We start from the raw sequence: 22185 nt of genomic DNA on the forward strand, positions 1-22185 counted from the left end.
TTTGGTCTCCCCTACCTCTCTTCCATCCCCCCAAAAAAAAAAAATCACACCCAGTGTGAAGTGAACGGTGAGATTTATGAGTTATTAATTTCATCATGCATCTCTGTAGCGAATCACAGCACGTCCTGCGAAGTGACGTGCTTACATTTTTTACATTATTATTAATTTCATCATGCGTCTCGCTAGCCAATCACAGCGCGTCTGCGAAGTTTGAAGTTAATTTCATCATGTGTCTCGCTAGCCAATCACAGCACAGCACTGGGTGTGATTTTTTTTTAGCCTATGGGCGTGTTTTCCACAGCATGGCGTCACAGCGAAAGACAAATTTTCACGACGGAAAGAAAAACTTCCACCACGGATGGGTCCTAAACCCTCTTATAGGAGCGGTTGCACCGCTCAAAAATACCCCAGTTTGAGCACTCAGGCTTTCACAGCATATCTGGGGTTTTATGTAAATTGGTCTCAAAACAGGCCAAACTGATTTGGCCCCGAAAGTGACGTCACTAGCGGTACAATCCGTCCTGTTTTTCAGTTCCAACTTAAAAAAAAAAAAAACGTTTTTTTTTCTTCATTATCATTATTATTTTTATTACTTTTTCCACTCAGAACCAGGAGATAACATGCACACAAACTGTCTCAATAGCGCCACATGCAAATCAGGACAATGTGGTATTGCAGGTGAAAGTGCTTTATAAGCCAGAGAGAAGTTAGTTGGAATGAGTATATCTGACGCTTGATTTAGGCTCAAACCTTTTGAAAAACATTTGAGGGACATAAACAATATGATATTAAATACTAGAACCAGGAGACCTGGTACTGCATGACGTGTGTATCTGTCTGTGTATCTGTCTTCCCATTTATGCCATATATGGAGAAAAGAGGGACAAAAGAGGAAAAGAGGGACAAAAGAGGGATTCGTCTGTCTGTGTATCTGTCTTCCCATTTATGCCATATATGGAGAAAAGAGGGACAAAAGAGGAAAAGAGGGACAAAAGAGGGATCCGTCTGTGTATCTGTCTTCCCATTTATGCCATATATGGAGAAAAGAGGGACGAAAGAGGGACAGACAAAGCCTCTTGTAGGCCGACCCTCTGGGTCTGGCAATTATTATTATATATATTTTTTAAATTCATGGTGTCGATCCTTTAAAGAAGTTGTGTGAGGATAATAAGACCTACCTCAGAGGCGACGGTCCCGGTGAAGGACGTGAGAGGTTTGTTCCAGGCACTGACAGAGGGGGGCTGGGGAGGGCTGATTGGACCCACTGGAAAGAATACATCGCATTACTGTCACTGTACAAAAAAAACTAAATCTCCCATGTGTAGTAGTAGTACTTTTACAGCAACGTGAAGCAAGCCAAACGGACACGCATCTTCTGAGATGCTTATTCAAGACATAATGAATCATTATCTAAAGCAGGGGTGATGCAACTTTGATGATGGAGAGGGCCACTGTATTTCCACACTCACTCCAGGGGGCCACATTGCATAATACTGTCGGGCAGACACCTCTTTATCTCCTATTTTAACCTTTTTCGTAAATTAATGCCATACTTCGCCATTCTATTCACACAAAAGATCCAGGATTCCAATTCAAAAGTAGCAAAAATAGCCGATCTACAAGCTCAAAACGCGTCACAATTTTTTGGGCTATTTTTGAATTGGAATCCTGAAAAGTAACATTTTTATTGAATTTCAAATGCATTTAGTTATACTTATGTTAACGTTATGAACTTAAATACAAATACATTGGACGTGAAAAAAGACAATAACATTTTAATACTAGTCATTTAAGCGACTAACGTAGACTGAAGTAATTAAAGCGGGTTATGTTTGCATGTTTGGGTTAATCAATAAATATCAGTATTCTGATATTAACCAGCGGGCCGCATTAACCCCATTAAGACCGAGGACGCGTCTGTGTCATTTTAGATTTCTTTGGCTATTCAAAAATAGCAGATATACAAGCTCATAGCACGGCACCGAGTGCCGCGCTATGAGCTTGTACATCTGCTATTTTTGAAAAATCGTGAAAAAATGTTTATAATTTTTTTCAAAAACATTTTTGGATTTAGAAAACATTTTTAACTCATTCACTGCCTGAATTATTGCTGGCCGCGTTTGCCCACTGCCAGAGATTTTTCATTGAAAAAAAAAAGTATTCAGGAGCCGAGATACAGAATGTTTAAGTTTTAAGTTATCAAGGAAGTGGATGGGAGTCTAGATCTTCGGAAAATCATATCTCCTTGGTCTTTGGGTCAAATTGGATTTTTTTTTTTTATTACGTTTTTTACGTTCTTGGCAGAATTGGTAATTGGAAATAATTACGTTTTTTACGTTTTTGCCAGGGAATGAGTTAATCGCCTCAGGTCTTAATTGGTTAAGTGAAGGTGGGGGGGGCCCGCATGTGGACCCCCGGGGGTCCGCCAGTTGCCCATGTATGATCCAAAGACAACTTGGGGCGCACTCACGTTTCTTAACGTCAGGCAGGAGGACGATGGAGCCGGCCACCTTGTTCTCCCACAGCTCCGTACCCAGAGTGCTGTGCGGCTGCGCGGGGGCCGGGAGGGGTGGTAGTGTTTTAGAGGCGAAGTCCATGGTGCCGGCGGCAGTGGGTGCTATGGATGGCAGCGGTGCCGCCGTTCCTTCCAGAGTCTGTGGGGGGGCGGCGGCGGCGGCGGCAGGCTGTGAGGAGGGGGCTGGGTGAGGATGCTGCTGGGGGGCAGAGATGGGTGGCGGGGGCTGGGGGACAGGCGCAGGCTGAGGCTGGGCAGCTTGCTGTTGTTGCTGCTGCTGCTGTTGCTCTTGTTGCTTATGTTGTTGTTGCTGCGATTTCTTAGCAAATCTAGGTGGAAGCTTTCCTCCGCTGCCTCTGCCCTTTTCACCAGAGCCTTTCTTTCCCCAGTTCTGTTGGGGGAAACAACGTTGATATTAGTGGCTACAAAAGTATGAAAGTAGCTTCTTTAGAACAGGGGTCTTCAACAGGGGGTCCTCAGAGCTACTATAAGGGGTCCGCCAAATCTTTGTGTGATAGGATTTAGTTTTTTTACACTAACCACTTGAACCTTAGAATTCCTTTTCTGAGGGGAACATTAGCCAAAAATAGCAGATCTACAAGCTCTCAACGCCTCGCGTTGAGAGCTTGTAGATCTGCTATTTTTGGCAAAGAGGCTGTAGGTGTATTGGGAAAAAAGAGCAGACTAAGTAAAAAAAAAAACTTTAATCTGAAACACAATTTCATAAAATATAGAGTAGGGGGGTCCCTGCTTCATCTCTCTCTCAGCTAGGGGGTCCTTGGCCTGAAAACGTTGAAGACCCCTGCTTTAGAATCACCTTTCATGATAAAAGCTGTAATCCCTGACTTTTTAGATTAGCTCGGTGGTAGAAATGTTGGCACTTGCGAAAGGGCGCCCAGGATTCGAATCCAGGGTAGGACATCGCCGTTACGGATTGCGGCTTTAACTTGGCGAGTTGCTCGTGGAGGTCACGTAAAGCATTAACACATTAACCCATTGAGACCTGAAGCCGGTTCTACATGTCTCCTAAATCTCAACAGTTTTCTGAAAAACGTATGTTTCTATGTCAGTGGTGCTCAATCTTTTTCATGTCAAGGACCCCCAAAATTATATGTATTTGGCCGCAGACCCCCATCAAAATATTTTGTTCCAGGGACCCCCCAGAAGCAAAGATTTGAGTTACAAATGTTCGCTTTAAAAATATATATATTCAAAGATTTGCACATATTTTCACGATTTTTCAAAAATAGCAGATCTACAAGCTCGTAGCGCGGCACTCGGTGCCGCGCTATGAGCTTGTATATCTGCTATTTTTGGATAGCCCAAAATGTAAAATAATGCTTTTTAGCTCATATCTAATAATGACACAGTTCCAGGTCTTAATGGGTTAAAATGAATTGCTACAAAGTAGAGTTATTTATGACAAGGGAAAAAAAATGTTGAGCATATCACCACTGCTGTACAATAGTAATCATACACATTATAAGAGCCGGTCTGATTTCACGAGCAGGACTGAGTGAGTTCATGAGTAGGAACTATCTTTCAATGGAAAGAAGCCGCAAGGGCTTTTTGTGTTATCCTTTTAACAATCATTGTAAACCGTACCTCTGTACAAAATAGGCTCTATGCACAGCAGCCATATTGGAAAGAAATTGGGCCTCTTCTTACTTCCTTCACAGGTTTTACCAATGATACTAATGAAGGCTCTGTTCCATTCTGGTCAGGGTGCTGATATTGTGCATGTTGGCTCACTAGAAACACTCCATTTTGGTTCCCAAATGGCCCCTTATGGTGGGTGTGTAACTCAGAGTGTACAAATGGAACCAAATGGACCCGTGAGGGTCCATTTGGTTCCATTTGTACACTCTCAGAGTTATGGGGGTCCTTGAAAATAAGAGACCACTGTGCCACACTAAATGGAACAGAGCCTTAATTAGTATTATATGGTAACACCTGTGAAGGAAGTAAGGAAGGGCCCAATTCATTCCCAATATGGCTGCTGGGCATAGAGCCTATTGCAAACTGTTACCTCTGTACAAAATTGCAAACTGTTAACTAAGTATTCAATCAATCAAGGTCAGTCATTTGGTGGATCGTCTCGACCTCTCCTCTCACCTGGGTGGTTTGCTCCTCCTTTTTCCGCTTCTCCTCGTCCTGCAGGCGCTTCTGTTGCTTGCGCGACACCACCTCGGTGAACCCGTCGTCGTTGGGGTTGGACTGGGAGTCTTCCATGGTGGTGACCTCGGGGTGGTCGTCAATGATCACGACACCTTCAGGGAAGGGGACAGAGGACGGGGTTATTATGGGGGATATTTCACTTAGTTCCAGGTAGTGTTGATTTTGACAGCAGTTTTAGTCAGTCTTTTGAATCAAATTCCATTTAGTTTTAGTCCTATTTTAGTCATCTGAAATGTTTTACTGTTAGTCTAGTTTCAGTCGACTAAATATCATAAGATTATTATAGTCGACTAAATCTAGTTTGATTTAGTCGACTAAAATGTATGTTGGCGGTGCCTTGATGGCGTCTTAATGGCTGATTTTACACTTGGTCGTAGATCTGCTATTTTCAGAGCGCAACACCCGAGCGCAACCAACCATAAAATGACTTGTCTTTTAGTTCTACTGGATCTCTTCTCCACTAGTCCCTCACTAACATTTCAGTCTAGTTTTGAAGTTGTTGACGAAATTGTCAATATATTTAGTCATAGTTGTAATCATCATAGCTTAGTTTTTATTTAGTTTTTCTTCAGTGAAAAAAAGGTAGTCGACGAACATTTTTAGTCATAGTTTTAGTCGACGAAATCAACACTGGTTCACAGGTAGCGGCTACAGATTATCAGCATGCACTGTCTTAGGCCTTGGTAGAGAAGCCCTAGTTCCTGCTGGTAAGTGCTCGATTTGCATTAATTGCGTTCACCTGGTATCCCTAAATGCATTTCACCTGGTGTAGCAATTCTAGCTGTATAATCAGGGATTCTTTAAAAAAAACACACACTGGGCGAGACCTTCACTGTTGAGTGGCTAAAAGGAAGTACTGGAATTAGACGGAAGTACTGCCAAAAGAAGTTACGTTGAGGCTTTATAGATCCGTTTACATTCCCTGTGCATGAAATCCGGTGTTGTGATTTGTCTAAAAAAAAAAGACAGTTTCCGAGGGAAGTGCATACAACAGAAGTCCCGGCCTATAGTATCAGGTCATCGCCAGGCTTTTCTCCTCAGAGATGAGAAAAGGCTGGGACCGAGGATCATTTAAACAGGTAACTGTCAGCACCAGGGGCCCTTGCACCATTTAAAAAGGAAAGCATTGCTTTTTAACACCTTTAATATAACTTCAGACCCACAAATGTCAAAACAAGCTCTCTCCTGGCCATGCAGGGATTCCTTCTTGAAAGACCTGTAGAAATGTGGTCTCACTCACTGAGTTTCTCCCACTTCCTCATTATTCTAACCAAGAAAGCTACATTTCACCTCCCGATTACTTTAACCAAGAAAGTTCACTTTCAAATACATTCAGCCGTGGCATCCATGAAAGGATATCATGCAACTGTGTGAACATCTGTAGCTACTGAACGTAACATAACGTGATAAAAACACAGGAGTATTTTTTTCTTCTTCCCATCATCAGCCTTAAAAATACCATCTGAAAACATAATTCCTAAATCAAATTTATTGTAAATTTAAGACATTAACATTAATAATTTGATAATTTATATATTATTAATATTTTTAACACATTGCGTGCCAATCGCGTAGATCTACGCAAACCTAAATAATTGCGCAAGCATACCAGTCGCGTAGATCTACGCGAAGTGGTCTTTTTTTTTTTTTTCTCGCAGGTTCACATTTCATTGTAGGCCTTGTTCGCCACGACACATTTCATTGTAGCACCACCGGAAACAGAAATATCCGTATCCGGAGATTTTCGTTCCCATCCGCCTCCACTCTAAAGCGGAAACTAAATCTCCATTTTCTCGGTTGTTGTTTTTCTCCTCGCTGATCGCTGTTTAACATAAACCGCTGTAGCTTCTAAATGGCCTTTCGAAACGGTCTTCTCTGGGCGTCTCACACAGCTACCCTGTGTGTCTACAAACAGTTTTACGCGCGATTTTAAAGGTATTTAGCGAGGTCTGTGGCGATGTGAAAAAAAACAACAATAAATCGCTGGCACTGGTACATTATGATATTAAACTCTGGCGTGGAATGTGTTAAGGAACAACAGGAACCACTGATACAAATGAGTTGTGGATGTCTTTTGGGCTTGGTTTAGTTCATATACACTCACACATGCATGATGAAAACCGAACACAGGTGTTTGCGTAAAGCCAATGAAACCCACGTTACTCGTGAAAATGTGTCATCGTATAAAATAATAATGTAAATAAACTAACCGCTGCCCTTTTCAGGATATCATGGATAGAAAATATGTAAACACTTATATAAGTCCACTCACTGGCATAGTTGTTGAGGTCAAACTGCGAGAGCGCGTTCTCCTTAGGTTTCTTGGCAGCCTGTTTGGCTTCGTCTTTGCGGCGTGAGGACTGATCTTTAGCGGGCCTCTGGCCTGGACCGCCCGCTGGGCCGCCCAATGCTTCCGGGTTCTGCTGACCTCCAGCGCTGTTGGAGACAAACACACCGAGTTAGGCCTATAGATTAAACTGCGTAACGTATAAGACAAGCTATGACTCGTGGCTTATCATAGCTCTGAACATTTATACTATAAGCCATTAAGACCTGAAGCCGATTCTACAAATGTCTTCTAAATCCCAACAGTATTCTGAAAAACCTATGTTCCTATATCAGTGGTGCTTTTTCATGTCAAGGACCCCCAAAACGATATGAATTTGGCCGCGGGTGTTCGCTTGAAAAGAATATATATTCAGAGATTTGCACACATTTTCACGATTTTTCAAAAATAGCAGATCTACAAGCTCATAGCGCGGCACTCGGTGCCGCGCTATGAGCTTGTATATCTGCTATTTTTGAATAGCCAAAGGGTAAAATAATGCTTTTTAGCTCAAATCAAAAAAATGAGACAGATGCGTTCAAAACATGGCAAGTACTTTTTTTGATCTCGTTGAGCAAGACAGAATTCTCAGAAGAATCCTCAGGCCAGTCAACCAATCAAAGCTGCGAGACATGAATGACATGCTGTGTGTGAGCGGCTAGAAATGTCAGGACATAAAGAGCCAAGTAGCTCACAGCCTTAGTTAGATATGTTACAAATGACATCCATGAGTCTACATTGGTGGATCTCTATTTTTAATGAATAATTCTACAACCGACTATACCGCAACGTGGGGAGAAAACAGATTATTTTCAAAAATAGCACATCTGTCTGCAAGTGAAAGCTCACTACAGGTCACATCAGGACGCGGTGCGAGCTTGTAGATTTGTGGCTATTTTTTGAATAGGGCTTGTTAAACCGATATAAATTAAGACTTTCAGAGACAGGAGAGATGGCAGGTAATGAGGAAAGCAGTTACAGACGCGTTAGCACGTGTTCCTGGTAAACGGTCACATTGGATTGGCCGAATGGACCTTCAATGCGTCTCGAGTACATTTAACCCATTAAAGCCCGAGGTTCCGATTCTACAAAATGTCTTCTAAATCCCAACAGTTTTTTGAAAAAAAAACGTATGTTGCTGTGTCAGTGGTTCTCTAACTTTTTCATGTCAAGGACCCCCAAAATGATATGTATTTGGCCGCGGACCCCCATCTCAAAATATGTTGTTCCAGGGACCCCCCAGAAGCAAAGATTTGAGTTACAAATGTTCGCTTTAAAGAAATATATATATTCAAAATGTTTCTAAAATAGAAGATCTACAAGCTCATAGCGCAGCACTCGGTGCCGCGCTATGAGCTTGTAGATCTTCTATTTTTGAACAGCCAAAGTGTAAAATAATGCTTTTTAGCTCAAATCAAAAAAATGACACCGATGCGTTCCAGGTCTTAATGGGTTAAATATAGATTTTGCGGTCAGTCATTTTTATCCTTGTTCAATTGTAATTGGATTACACAGGATGCGAGTTACCGGGTGGAAACGGGCCAAAATAAGTCATTTGCGGTGGCTGAGGGTTAATGGTGTAGGAATTTAAGGAGACAAAAGCATTCTCTGGACAGAGAGGATGTTGTTAAGCAGTTGAAGCACATGACCAGAGTGACGGCGACGTTCATGTGATCATGAGGATAATGACATTAAAAACGTGGCTCACATATACATATACAAACCACATCAACGACATTGTATTCTTTTCTCTCCCTAATTTAGTCGGTATGTCAGTTCCCCCACATTCATTAGTCTATGAAGTCAGTATTATGACGTCATATTGATGACATGAGGGATCTCCATTTATGGACATAAGGGAGAGTAAGGATGCCGAGCGCCGGATTCAAGCCGGAGGCACCGTTTAGGAATCAAACCCCAGTCCCCACAGTAGGGCTGTCAACATTCCTCAGAAATGATATTCGAATATTATTATTATAAAAAAAAATATATATTATTTTTATGTATTTTTTATACACACACACACACACACACACACACACACACACACATATATATACATACATACATATATACATATATAAATATACATTTTTATTTCTTCATACATTGTTTTTTGTATTGTCAAATATGTCAAATAAACATAATTTAAAAAAAAAATAATAATTAATAATTGTATAGTATTGTTTTGGAAAAAAATACATTTCATATTCAAATATATATATTTTCCCAATATTCGAATAATATCCGAACATCGAATATTCGTTTGACAGCCCTACCCCACAGTGGTGGGCACCCACCTGCAGTGCACCACCAGAAAACACTGAGAGTAGGGATGGTTATTTGGACACGATGTGCAAGAGCTTGTGCAATGGGTTACGGCTTACTGTATGAAGTGAACATAAGTACACCGTATGTAACTAGATTCATTAGCAGTTTAATGGACATACAACTCATGGGCAATGTTTACATTGCTACAGCACTGCCCCCCCCCCCCCCCCCCCCACCCAGGGTCAATTTATGTCCATGTCTGGTTATTTCCTTTCGGGAACAGAGCATGACAAGCAAGGCACCGTGGGCACAACAAGAGCGTTGAGGCAAGTTGGCAGAGGGACAAAGTGTTTTCATTCTATTCTCCAGCAGAAAGGCCACGGCAGAGAGCAGCAGCCTAAAAATAAGCACCGTCGACTATATTTAACTACACGAAAACACTTTGATGGCCAATTATAACAGCAAGCCCTAGAGAACCAGATATAGAGGGGGATGAAGAGAGAACGCTCAACGCACGGGGATGAAGAGAGAATGTTGAGGGCGAATTTCACTGACAGACAACCTCGACAGAATTTTGAAAAAAAAAACATGAAATGAATGAAACTACAGTGTTCTTCGGTGTAATGAAATCCATATGAATAACCTACAGGGAAAATGCACTGCATGAACTACTATGAACTTACTAACCCATTAAGACCTGAGGCCAATTCTTAAAAATGTTTTCTAAATCCTAACAAAAAAAAAACATTTTTTTCAAGATTTTTCAAAAATATCAGATCTACAAGCTCATAGCGCGGCACTCGGTGCCGCGCTATGAGCTTGTAGATCTGCTATTTTTTCAATAGCCAAAGAAATCTAAAGTGACACAGATGCGTTCCAGGTCTTAATGGGCTAATGTGGCTGAATAAACCTACAGTTGTATTCAGCGTGCGCTGCTCAATGACTCCACTTCATTGTGTGATGTCAGCAGACAGTATTAAATGCTTTGGAAGAGACAATAGACTGTTTTGTTGTGTATAACTCACCCTCTGCGGCCAGCTCTGCCGCCGCCTCCTCCTCCTCCTCCTCCTCCTCCTCCTCCTCCTCCTCCTCCGCCTCTCCTCTCTCCCTTTGCGCCCGCGTAGCTGCGGCCGGTTTTGGCCCCGCTGTTGCCTCTCCGGTTCTGTCTCTCTATAGGCCTCTGGTTGGAGAAACTCCTCTTGGCCGCGGCGGCGCCGCCGCCGCCGAGTTCGCGCTTGGGCGTCACCCCGCCTTCGGGCGCGGCTTTACTCGGGGTCACCGAGCCCTGGTGAGGAGGCGTGGGTGCGGGAGGAGAGGAGGAGGAGGCGGCGGCCACTGCTGCGTTAGCGGCCTCCAGCGCGCCCCTCCTCTCCTCGCGCTCCCTCCGCTCGTTGAAGTCGCTGCTCTCGGAGGCGGTCTCCCACTCCTCGTTGGCTTGGTCCGAGGAGTTCTGGTTGGACAGGTCGGGCGACTTGGTGCCGACGGCGGTGCCGACGGCGGCGGCGGGGCCGCTCGCGTCGGGCAGGCAGGCTTCTACGGCGGAGAGAAGGTCGGGAGCGGATCCGGTGGCGCCGCCGCCCGCTTCCGCAGGCACGGCGGCGACGGGAGTCCCCGGGGCTCTGGACAGCGTCGGGGAGAGCGAAACGGGTCCGCCGGCGGCAGAAGAAGAGGAAGCGGCAGGCACCGGGGGTAGAGGGGCGCCAGAGGGGGGGCTGGTCTCTCCGGCGGCCAGCACCGCGGCCTCCCGTTCCTTCAGCCGACGGAAGCGGGGCGGTTTGTCTTGCCTGGGGGGGCGGGCCGGTCTGGGCCGCCGGGGCCTCTCTCTGTTGCTCTGGGGGGCTCCCTCGCCAAACTTCTTGCCGTCGTATTTGGGGGGGCGTCGGTCGCGGTCGGGGTGAGGGTGGTCGTACCTGGACTCCGTGTCCTCGGGTCGGAACGTCTCCATGGGCTTCGAGGGCCACTGGGAGGAGGACTCTCTGGCCGACGTCCGCCGGAGAGGAGCCGAACGCGGGGCGCCGCGCTCCCTGGCCCCCGGCCCTCGTCTGCTGTACAGCCCTCCTCTGCCTCGCCGGGAGGGCTCTCCTTTAGGGAGGAAGCCTGGCTTGGGTCTGCTTTCGTCGTCCCCTCGCGGGCCACCCTTCTCCCCCGTGTGAGGCGGGCCAAAGCCTGGCTTGTGTGGGCCGGGCCTCGCCTCCCCGGGCAAGTCCCGCCTGAGCGGTCGGCTGGGTTTGGTGCTGGGCTCGCGGTCGGAAGGCCCGGTGTCGCTGGCGGACTCCCTCCCGCCCTCGCTTTCCGAATCCGTGTTGGAGCCTCTGCGTCGCCTGCGTTTGGGCATGACCTCAAAGTCTGAGCTCTCGCTCCGCGTCTCGCTCTCCTCGCGGTTGCGGAACGCCGCGGAACCTCCGGGAGCGAGATCAGAGCGCGACCTGGGCTCCCGGTAAGGGTAGTCCCCTCGGCTGCGCCCCCGACCGCCCCTCCCCCTCCCCCCGTAGGTGCCTCTATAGCTCCGCCCCCGTGAGTAGTACTCCCCTCGACCGCGCGCTTTGAAATTGGGATCAATGGGCCAGTCCCTCTCTCGGTCCCGGTCCCTGTCCCTCTCTCTGTCCCTGTCCCTGTTGTCCCGATCTCTGTCCATCTCCCTCTCCCGTTCCCGCTCTCTCTCCTCTCGTCTGTAAGAGCGTGGAGGCAGGTTGGACTCTTTCCTGGAGGGCAGTTTAGGCTCGTGGTGCTTGTCATTGCTCGGTGGCTTGTCTGGTTTCTCTTCTTGAGAGGAAGAGGTCGGGGGTCCGGATGAAACCTGGATGTCTCTGGGTCTCTGAGAGATGGAGGGTGTTTCCGCAGCCTCTGCGGCTTCTCTCTTCCCCTCGCCCTGAGGCCTGGAGCCCTCGGACACGGCCGCGGCCGCAGAGGGAGCTTTGGCCACCATTTCCTTCTTAGGTCTCTCTCCTCGTTCCCCTCTCTCGTGTCGCTTCTCTCTCTCCTCCCTCTGCTCCCTCTCCTCTTTCATGTCCCTGAGAACAGGTTTCTTTATTGGCCCAGACCTGCGGAGAGGTCTCTCTCCCCCGGGTCCTTCCCTACGCCCGGTCCCAGGCCTCCCACCCCAGCGCAGCTCAGCTTTTTGCTTACTAGGAGCCGGCAAGGGCAGCTTCTCGGCTTTGTGGAGCCCGTCGGCAGGAGGCGTGGCCCTGTTGTTGGTCACGGCAGCCTGGGAGAAGGACTCGCTTCGCGATTTATCTTCCGCCCTCTCCCCCGAGTCCTGGACCTCCAGGGATTTCGCCCCCAGGGGAAGGCCTTCGAACCTCGGCTCGTCCAATTTGAGGGAGTGGCTGGAGCCGTGAGAGACGCTCCTCTGGAGCATGGCCTGGCCGAGGGCTTCCACCTCTTCTCCACTGGGAAGGCCCGGCTCCTCGGGGTCAAAGCCAGAGCTGACCGGCGCCCTGTCCAGAGGCCCAGCGGCGTCCTCTGGGACCTGGACGAACGCAGACAGGGACTCCGTGGGGTCCCGAAAGAAGTCACTTTTATGCGAGTCCATTGAGCTGTGGTCTTGCTGGTACATGGGTGGAAGTCCCCGGTCCAGATCTAAACCAGAGTCCATCCTGCAGAAGAAAAACAGGGGGATGAGAGTTGTATTTAGACCAGAGAACTATCAAAAGGAACCACCAATAAAAGATTTGACCGAAATGTTCTGCCGTGCATGGGTTTCTCACCTGGGTTCCTTGCCGTCATCCCGTCCTATAGGAGGAGTGACAGACGGTAAGGGTTCTGACTGAGGGTACGGGTCGGACCCCCACACCATCCGCGGCTCCGAGGGCAGACCGTGGTCCCGGATGGGTCGAGTCAAGTGGTCGAAGGAGTCGGAACTGGAGCTGGAGTTGTCTCCTGGATCCCTGCGCACGATCTGCTTAGGAGGCATCCTCCCTGTAAGAGACAGGACGGGGGAACCATGACATCAGGGCAGTATTTAACAGAGGATACCATTTACACACATTTTTTTGGTAGCGTGTTTCTACTGGAATGTCTGCTTTGTTTTATAGGATAGTACAGGATAGGGTGGGAATGACACAAGAAACTAAAAGGGTAGAAGAACGGTTTGCAAGCTTACGGGCTGGATTGCAAACCATGACAAATGGGTCATGCGTTTACGCATTGTACATGCAAACCAGTGTTGATTTTGTCTACTAAAACTATGACGAAAAACGTCAACTAACTTTTTTTCACTGACGAAAACTAAATAAAAACTAAGCTACGATGATTAAAAAACTAAGACTAAATATATTGACAATTTCGTAAACAAATAAAAACTAGACTAAAATGTTAGGGAGGGACTAGTGGAGCAGAGATCCAGTAGAACTAAAAGACAAGTCGTTGCATGCTTGGTTGCGCTCAGGTGTTGCGCCCTGCAGATCTGCAAGCTCACAACGCGTCGCGTTGTGAGCTTGTAGATTGGCTATTTTCTGCACGCAACCACGTGTAAAATCAGCCATTACCACACCATCAAGGCACCGTCAAAATACATTTTAGTCGACTAAATCAACTGTAGATTTAGTCGACTAAAATCGTATATTTAGTCCACTAAAACTAGACGAAAACTAAAACTTTTCAGATGAAAATATGACTAAAACTAAATGGCATTTGATTCAAAAGACTAAAACGAAATCAAAATTTGCTGTCAAAATCAACACTAATGCAAACTCTCACAGCTCCCAGGATTCCCTGAATGTTCCCTGAAAAGTCCACCAACTGCACACAGTGCACACACCCCTATGCACTAACACGACACTGACCGGGGTGCATGTTGGGCGGCATGTCCATGGGCGGTCGTCCCGACATCATCCGGGGGTCCATGTAGGACTGCATCATGATCCAGCGGGGGTCAAAGCCCATGGAGGCCAGGTGTTGGTGGTGGGGAGGGCCCATGGGCTGATACATGGAGCGGTGCTGCTGCTGCTGTTGTTGTTGGGGTGGCGGGGCTACTCCACCACCCGAGGGCGAAACGGAGCGTCCGGTCTGCTGCTGCTGCTGCTGTTGCCACTGCTGTTGTTTCATCTGCTCCTGTAGCGACCAAGAACAATGACCAGATGGACACAAATTAAGATCCAAGGTAGAGCACATCTTAGTGCAAATCTTTGAATATATATATATATTTTTTTTTTTACAGCAAACATTTTTTACTCAAATCTTTGCTTCTGGGGATTCTACAAATGTCTTCTAAAAAAAAAAAACGTATGCTGCTATATCATCAGTGGTTCCCAAACTTTTTCATGTCAAGGACCCCCTGAATTACATGTATTTGGCCGTGGACCCCCATATCAAAATATTTAGTTCCAGGGACCACCATGAAGCAAAGATTTGAGTTCAACATTTTCGCTTTAAATATACATATATATTCAAAGATTTGCACACATTTTCACGATTTTTCAAAAATAGCAGATCTACAAGCTGGCAAGCGGCATTCGGTGCCACGCTATGAGCTTGTAGATCTGCTATTGTTGTATAGCCAAAGAAATCAAAAACTTTCACAGAGAAGTTCTCGGTCTTAACTCTTAAACTGCCAGAGTTTCTCTAGAACAGTCTGTAGTCTCTGCCAGTCTTTTCTAAGCTAGTACTTAGACAAAAATATATATTTTTTGTCTGTTTATTTTTTAACATTGAAGTGAATGGAGCAGCAACTTTTTTTATCTCATCGTGGCCGTGAAGGTAAAGATAAAAAAAAAGGTTATACTACAAGGATGAAACAAAAAAAAAACAAGTGTGAAGCCATTTCACTTCAGCAGCCAATTTACAATTTAGGCATTAAACAGATATTCTTATCCAGAGAGACAAGATCAAAGCGGCATGAACTCTAGCCGACTAACAACAAAGTGTATCTAAATGGCAAGTACTGATACAAAGAAAAAAAGTAGTGCTAGTGGGTGAGGTGGAGTAAGAAGAGTTTTGAGACTGTGGTTGTAAGATGGGGGAGGTCATTAGGCCTGTCACAATTATTACATATAATCATGTAATCGCAATTATTACATATAGTCGCAATTATTTTTGCATAATTGTCATATAATCGTTTCCATGTTGAAATTATTTCACACATTTTCAAATATAAAAAAAGCAGAAATAGCACATCTACAAGCTTTTTTAATAATTTTTATCCCTCGATTTTGTAACCAAGCGATTTTGTAACCAAGCGCCCACAGCGTCCCCGGCGGAAATCGAACCCAGGACCTTCTAGCTGTGAGGCGACAGCGCCACCGTGCCCACATCTACAAGCTTACAACGCGTCACGAAGTAATGTTTAATTTGTAATGTTTTTGTAATGTTTGTAATGTAAAATTTGTAATTGTGACAGCCATAGAGGTCATTCCACAGCTTGACAGCCAGGAGGGAGAGGAGAGGTTGCTCTAAAAGACACACAAACCTGCTGCCTGAGGAAGCGAGGAGGCAGAGACTTCTGGAATTGTTTGGAGTAGCCCGAGGTGAGAGCGGGCCGCATGGCGGCACCCGCCTCTCCCTCCAGCTCCGGGGGCACCACAGGGCTGTCCTCCCCGGTAGGGGGGTCGATACGTGGCAGGGACAGGTGGGGCTCATCCACTGTTTAGGAGAGAAACACACAAACACAGACAAACACAAATGTATTTGGAATCAGTACTGGACATATTTAGCCACCTGCCCGAATGCCCCCACCCCACTGTAAAGAAAAATATCGCAAAAATTGCTAAAACTATAGAAAGCCGTAAATGAAAAAAATGTAACACTCATCTTTTATTTACTTTAATTACAAGCTAAAACATAAACCTTAGTTGTAAAAAAACAAAGTTGTCCTTTAACAGTTACTTTTCAGGATTAGCCAAAATAACAAAAGTAGCAGATCTACAAGCTCAATTATCGAGCTTGTAGATCTGCTACTTTTGAGAGACGCTGTAGTGTGATCAAGTAAGGCAATAATATATATTCTAATACAGGGGTCTTCAACAGGGGGTCCGGGACCCCTAGGGGGTCCTCAGAGTTACTACAGGGGGTCCGCCAAAATCTGTGTGTGATATGCTATTTTTTGAACCCTAGCATCCCTATTCTGAAAAGAACTTTAGCCAAAAATAGCAGATCTACAAGCTCACAAGTCACAACGTCTTGCGCTGCGAGGCGTTGTGAGCTATTTTGCTATTGCTATTTTTGGCAAAGAGGTGTAGGTGTGGAGGGAAAAAAGAGCAGATCAAGTTAAAAAATAAAATAATCTGGAACTCAATTTTATACAATATAGTGGGGGTCCCTGCCTCAGCTCTCTCTCTCTCTCTCAACTAGGGGGTCCTTGGGCTGAAACGTTGAAGACCCTCGTTCTAATAAGTTAGAATATGGCGATAAAGAGGTTTCTGCCCGACAGCAACGATACATAAATCTTTCACACATCTATCAAGACTCCATGAGAGTGGGCTAACCTCTGCTGTCGTCTATGCTGAAATAGTCCCGGATGGGCATGGGCGTCACCGTCCTGTCGGCTTGGTTCTCCTCCACCAGAGGCTCTTCTTCTTCTTCTTCGGCCAAGGAGCCCTCCTGTCCACCCGGAGGCTCCGGGGTCACGGCGACGGGCCTCTGCAGCACGGGGACAGGGGGGCTGGGCTGCTGGCAGGGGACGAAGTGAACCTCCTCCTCCTCCTCCTCCTCCTCCTGCCCTTGCTCCTCCTCCTCCACGCTGGGCTCCACTCTCTCCCTCTCCACAGTCTCCCTCTCTCGCTCTGCCCGCTCTCGTTCTGCCACCTCTGCCATCTCTCTCTCTGCCGTCTCCCTCTCTCTTTCCACCCTCTCTCTCTCCCTGTCCGGCAGAGGAGCTTGCGTGACGGTCGGAGGCTGGGGCTGTGCGATCGGCACAGATAGGGAGGGGGCAGGGCTGGACGCGGGGGCCGGCGCCGACAGCGGAGGGGGCGTTTCCTCTCGAACGGCGGCGGCGGCGGCGGCGCTCTCCTCACCGCCGGCATCGACGGCGGCGGCGGCGGGTGTGGGTTTGGTCTCGGACACCGGCGCTCGGTGTTTCTCGTTGAGGCGTTTGAGTTTTTCGGCGCACGCGGCGAGCCGCTGTTCCTCCATCTGTCTCTCCTCGCCCTCTCGTCTCCGCCGGGCTCGCTCCACGGCCTCAGAGAGGTCCGATTGCTTCTTGCGCTTCAGCCGCCAGGCCTCGGAGTCCTCCTCGCCGCCGCCGGCGGGCGGCGCGGCGGTCGGCGGTTTGGCCCCGCGCGGGGCGGCTCCACTTGCCGTACGGCCACCCTGAAGGAGAGACGAATTTGTCAAAACCAGGGGTCATCGATGTGTCTGTACACGGACAAATGTGTCCGTGGCAAAGACTTGTTCTTGTCCGTGGCAAATTTTAGATTTTCTTTTTTTACACACCATTATAATTTTCTTATTTCCATCATAGTGGTCATTACACACCGGCGATTATGCGAATATACGCAAAATTCTGACTCGTTCCGAATAAATAAAAGGCGTTTTTTCGCTCCATGGAAGCTTGCATTGACTTTATAAGGTTTTTTTTTTAAAACGTATTATTCGCATGAAAAAATTGTCCCCGGTGTGTAAAGGCCTTTAGACCCAATTACTGAATGTCAAGTCTCCAGGTTTTCTTCGGAATATCCATGACTCTGATTTACTATGACACTACCGCATATTAGGAGTCCACTAGTACTAGTGGTTCTCAAATGTTTTGTTTGCAAGGACTCCCTTAACTCTGAGAGTGTACAAATGGAACCAAACGGACCCGTAAGGGTCCGTTTGGTTCCATTTGTACCATTTGTTCCATTTGTACACTCTCAGAGTTACAAACCTGCTATGGTCATTCAGGGCTAGCTCTTTATGTGTTTCTGGTAACATTATTGTGCACTAATTTTGTATGTCCATGGCAAAAATGGAAATTTGACAAAAATGTCCACCACAAGCCAGAATGGCGATTAACCCTGGTCAAAACTACTGATTCAAGCCACCACTGACGTCTAACATTCAGGTATTGCACAGGTATTCAGACAATGTCCAGCATACTAGTCAGGATGTATGTCACAGGACATTTTGCATGTTACACAAACCAAGCTAACATTATCATTCACCTTCCCGTTTTTAAAAACAAACAGATTATAGGCACATTGAGATCACATTAACCCATTAAGACCGGGAACGCATCCGTGTCATTTTTTGATTTCTTTGACTATTCAAAAATAGCAGATCTACAAGCTCATAGCGCTTGTAGATCTGCTATTTTTGAAAAACAAATCGCGAAAATGTGTGCAAATCATTTCTTGTAACTCAATTTTGTATTTGTCCGCGGGGGGGGTCCGCGGACAAATACATATCATTTTGGGGGTCCTTGACATGAAAAGTTTGAGAACCACTGATATTATAGCAACATACGTTTAAAAAAAAAAAACCTGTTTGGCTTTTAAAAAAAAAAATATATATATATATATATATATATATATATTCAAAGATTTGCACACATTTTCCCAATTTTTCCAAAAATAGCAGATCTACAAGCTTGGCACTCGGTGCCGCGCTATGAGCTTGTATATCTGCTATTTTTGAATAGCCAAAGAAAGCTTAAAATGACACAGATGCATTCCCTGTCTCAATGGGTTAAGTACATGATAGGAGTATGATATTTTTGTCCCACCTGATAGTCCTGTGGAGGTGCACATTTATTGTACTGCCCCATGCTGCCAGGAGATGGCGCTCTGGGGTCCACGCCGTCGGCCCAAGAGCTCTTGCTGCCCCCGCGGTCCTCTGACCCTTCCTTCCAACCCTCCTGGTTGTCTGCCGTCCGAGCCCTCATACGCTCCATTTTACCCATCCACTCCCTGGAACGAGAAACCATTCTCGGTTAAAAACCCCGTCACCTGAAAATGATCTGCTCTATGATGAGAAACAGTGAAACAAAAGCCAAACGGTTTACCAATTCTCTCCTTTCTCCTTAGCAGCTTGGTTCTCCTCATCGTCACTGAAGTTAAGTTTTTCTGTGTAGTCCACCTCCATCTGGGCACCTGGACAGAAGGAGAAATAAGTTAGTATAAGCCAGTTTCCTGGCAACGTAGTCTTGCATAGCCAGAAAACTATCCCACGACCTCAGAATGCTATATAGAGTCTGGAACAACACCTCCCGAAATCCAAGAGAGGAAATTGGCACTTCCGTTCACGAAAATATATTTAAAAATATCTTTACATTTAATTTTTTCATTTCCATTTCTGCTAAGCAGCACGCTAAATATACTTAGATGATTTTGATTCATATTAGGATAAATTTCAATCATGATCAGAGCATCCGAGTCCCAGACTGTATGACCGGAAACATTTGAAAATTGTGGGGGGCAAGTCTGGCCGAGAGACTACTGCCAACCTAACGATTAAAAAAAAAATCATTTATGGTTGCAAATAAAATAAAATAAAACCTTATGTAATATCAATGGGAAATGTACCGCTTGATTAGAACATCGCTGCCCAGAATTAAATCCATAGTATGCGTTACATATTATCCCTCCCCTCTGGCCTTGCTTTCTCTCTATTCACTAACCCAATAGAATACAGAAGTCCTGACGTCACTCGTTCGTCGCCTGGTTCGTAAAGTAATTTTGCTATGGAGAATAACATTGGGTCATCTTAGAATCGTTTGTTTCTTGCGGAAATTTAACTAATTCGTCGGAAGTAACATGATCGTTTTCTCACCGTCAGTTGATGGTTCATATCCATAAGAGTAAAACCGCCGGGATCATTTGTTTATTTTTGGAACACAGTTCTTATTGACGCGATATTAAACATGTCTATGGGGATTCAGAACGGGGGGGAAAAAACGTGACCCAGGTAGGATGTGTAAATTACGTCAGACTTCGGTGCTCTATAGTGGATAGAGAGAATAAAACATGCAATTAAATGAATCCAAAAGTTACTGACCAGCCCAGCCCTCGTCGGCCTCCGTGTCGAGGTTGTCCAACTCTTTGAGCTCGGTGGCGCTGATGATGGAGGGTCTGTCTGGGTCCTGGTGCCAAGACTGAGGGGGTCCCTGGGGAGGTCGACTAGGCCGAGGGGCCCTGAATAAACCGCACAGACACAGTCTTATTTGAACGCAGCTTGTGTTTGCGATGAACATTATGTTTTGTGGCCCCAATGCAGGTCAGAGATGTCTATAATTTGACTTGACTATATTCATTTGCCACAAAACTGTACAGCAAGCTACCTCACACTGAGGCAGGGGTCTTCAACAGGGGGTCCGGGACCCCTAAGGGCTCCTCAGAGTTACAAGAGGGGGGGGCCACCAAATCGACCATTAACCACTTGAACCGTAGCGTCCCTTTACTGAGGGGAACTATAGCTGAAAATATATATATATTTTCGGCAAAGAGGTTTGATGTAGAGGGGGGTTTTCTATCAATTGCACACCCTATGAAGCCTTGAATCCATGGATTATTTTTTGTTTTTGTCGCATTCCTAAGATAATAATTTGATTCCCGTCTCCTACCGGCCAATGTATCCGGTATGAGACTATTTAGATTATTTGTGTCAACTACCGGAAATACACACGGTCATCAAATATTTGTCTTAGGAATGCCACAAAAAGCAAAATAATTCCATGAAATCAAGGCTTCATGGGGTGTGTAATTGATAGAAAATAAGTCATTTTTTGGGTGAACTCCTCCTTTAACTGTCTGAAAATACACATTAGCACGGTCATCAAATATTTGTCTTAGGAATGCCACAAAAAGCAAAATAATTCCATGAAATCAAGGCTTCATGGGGTGTGTAATTGATAGAAAATAAGTCATTTTTTGGGTGAACTCCTCCTTTAACTGTCTGAAAATACACATTAGCATGAATGATAGTGCTGTCAAACAAGTCTATGTGCAGTGGTGGGGGTCCCTGCTTCATCGCTCTCTCTCTGCTAAGGGGTCCATGGCTTGAAGACCCTGGCACTAAAAGGAAGGAAAACAGAGACAGGCTCCTGACCTATGGGCCACATGGCTTGGGAACAGTCGGTTCCCAAGGCTAATTACTTACTAGATGACATGTTTTCATAAATGTGTGTTATGGGGCTGAAAAAAACATTATGTAACAGTAGTTGTCAGGCTATGGAGGGCTGTGAACTCACTTGGCACCATCTTGTTGCGAAGGGAATCTGAAGTTTGCTTGCCCCGGGGCAAACGGCATCCGAGGATACGCATGGAACATCTACACAAAAAAACACAGGAACAACCCAGTCTATCTTCAGACCATCACAAAGAGCTCTGTCACACTGAGGATATGTCCAGTACAGAGCGGTTACGCTAGGATTTTAACCCATTAAGACCGGGAACGCATCTGTGTGTGTCATTTTTAGATTTCTTTGGCTATTCAAAAATAGCAGATATACAAGCTTACAGCACGGCACAGAGTGCCGTGCCGCTATGAGCTTGCAGATCTGCCATTTTTGAAAAATCGAGCAAATTCGCGGCAAAATCTTGGATTATATATTTTTTAAAGCAAACATTTTGAAAATATTTAGTTCCAGGAACCCCCAGAAAATAAAATATACATACATACATACATACATACATACATACATACATACATACATACATACATACATATATATATACATACATACACAACTTTTCTGCTAACAAAAATAGCAGATCTACTAGCTCATGAGCTTGTAGATCTGCTATTTTTGAATAGCCCAACGAAATCTAAAAATGACACACGGATGCGTTCCCGGTCTTAAAGGGTTAAACTGACAGGCAGAATGTCTAGACGTTTGTCCATTTTCCTGGCCATATCAATTTTCAATGCATGCCACGAAACACACTTGCAGTGTTAACGGCGGTTAACAACCCATTAGAGCTTGACGTTACATAGCTTTAACAACATGAACAACGCGCTTAACTGTGGGCCTTACAAGCATTGA

At 45.7% G+C, this 22185-nt stretch overlaps 1 protein-coding gene across 10 annotated transcripts in view; it reads right to left on the bottom strand.

Annotated features, from left to right (window-relative positions):
* The window catches only part of prrc2c (proline-rich coiled-coil 2C), a 55947-nt gene that overhangs the window by 18729 nt on the left and 15033 nt on the right, over positions 1-22185 (bottom strand). For 9 of the 10 annotated variants that reach the window (XM_084067332.1, XM_084067340.1, XM_084067339.1 and 6 more), the window contains exons 7-19: positions 21391-21470; positions 20199-20335; positions 19207-19294; positions 18928-19111; positions 16712-17534; positions 15697-15869; positions 14075-14342; positions 12998-13208; positions 10316-12886; positions 6966-7129; positions 4631-4785; positions 2471-2906; positions 1179-1264 (exon numbers count right to left, since the gene is read on the bottom strand). In XM_084067332.1, coding sequence (XP_083923458.1) covers positions 1179-1264; positions 2471-2906; positions 4631-4785; positions 6966-7129; positions 10316-12886; positions 12998-13208; positions 14075-14342; positions 15697-15869; positions 16712-17534; positions 18928-19111; positions 19207-19294; positions 20199-20335; positions 21391-21470 — 5376 coding nt within the window. The remainder of the gene's footprint in view (positions 1-1178; positions 1265-2470; positions 2907-4630; positions 4786-6965; positions 7130-10315; positions 12887-12997; positions 13209-14074; positions 14343-15696; positions 15870-16711; positions 17535-18927; positions 19112-19206; positions 19295-20198; positions 20336-21390; positions 21471-22185) is intronic. The other variant, XM_084067337.1, reaches the window with a different exon arrangement.

Source organism: Gymnoscopelus microlampas, assembly GCF_963454915.1.
Source record: "Gymnoscopelus microlampas genome assembly, chromosome: 9".
NCBI lineage: Eukaryota > Metazoa > Chordata > Actinopteri > Myctophiformes > Myctophidae > Gymnoscopelus > Gymnoscopelus microlampas.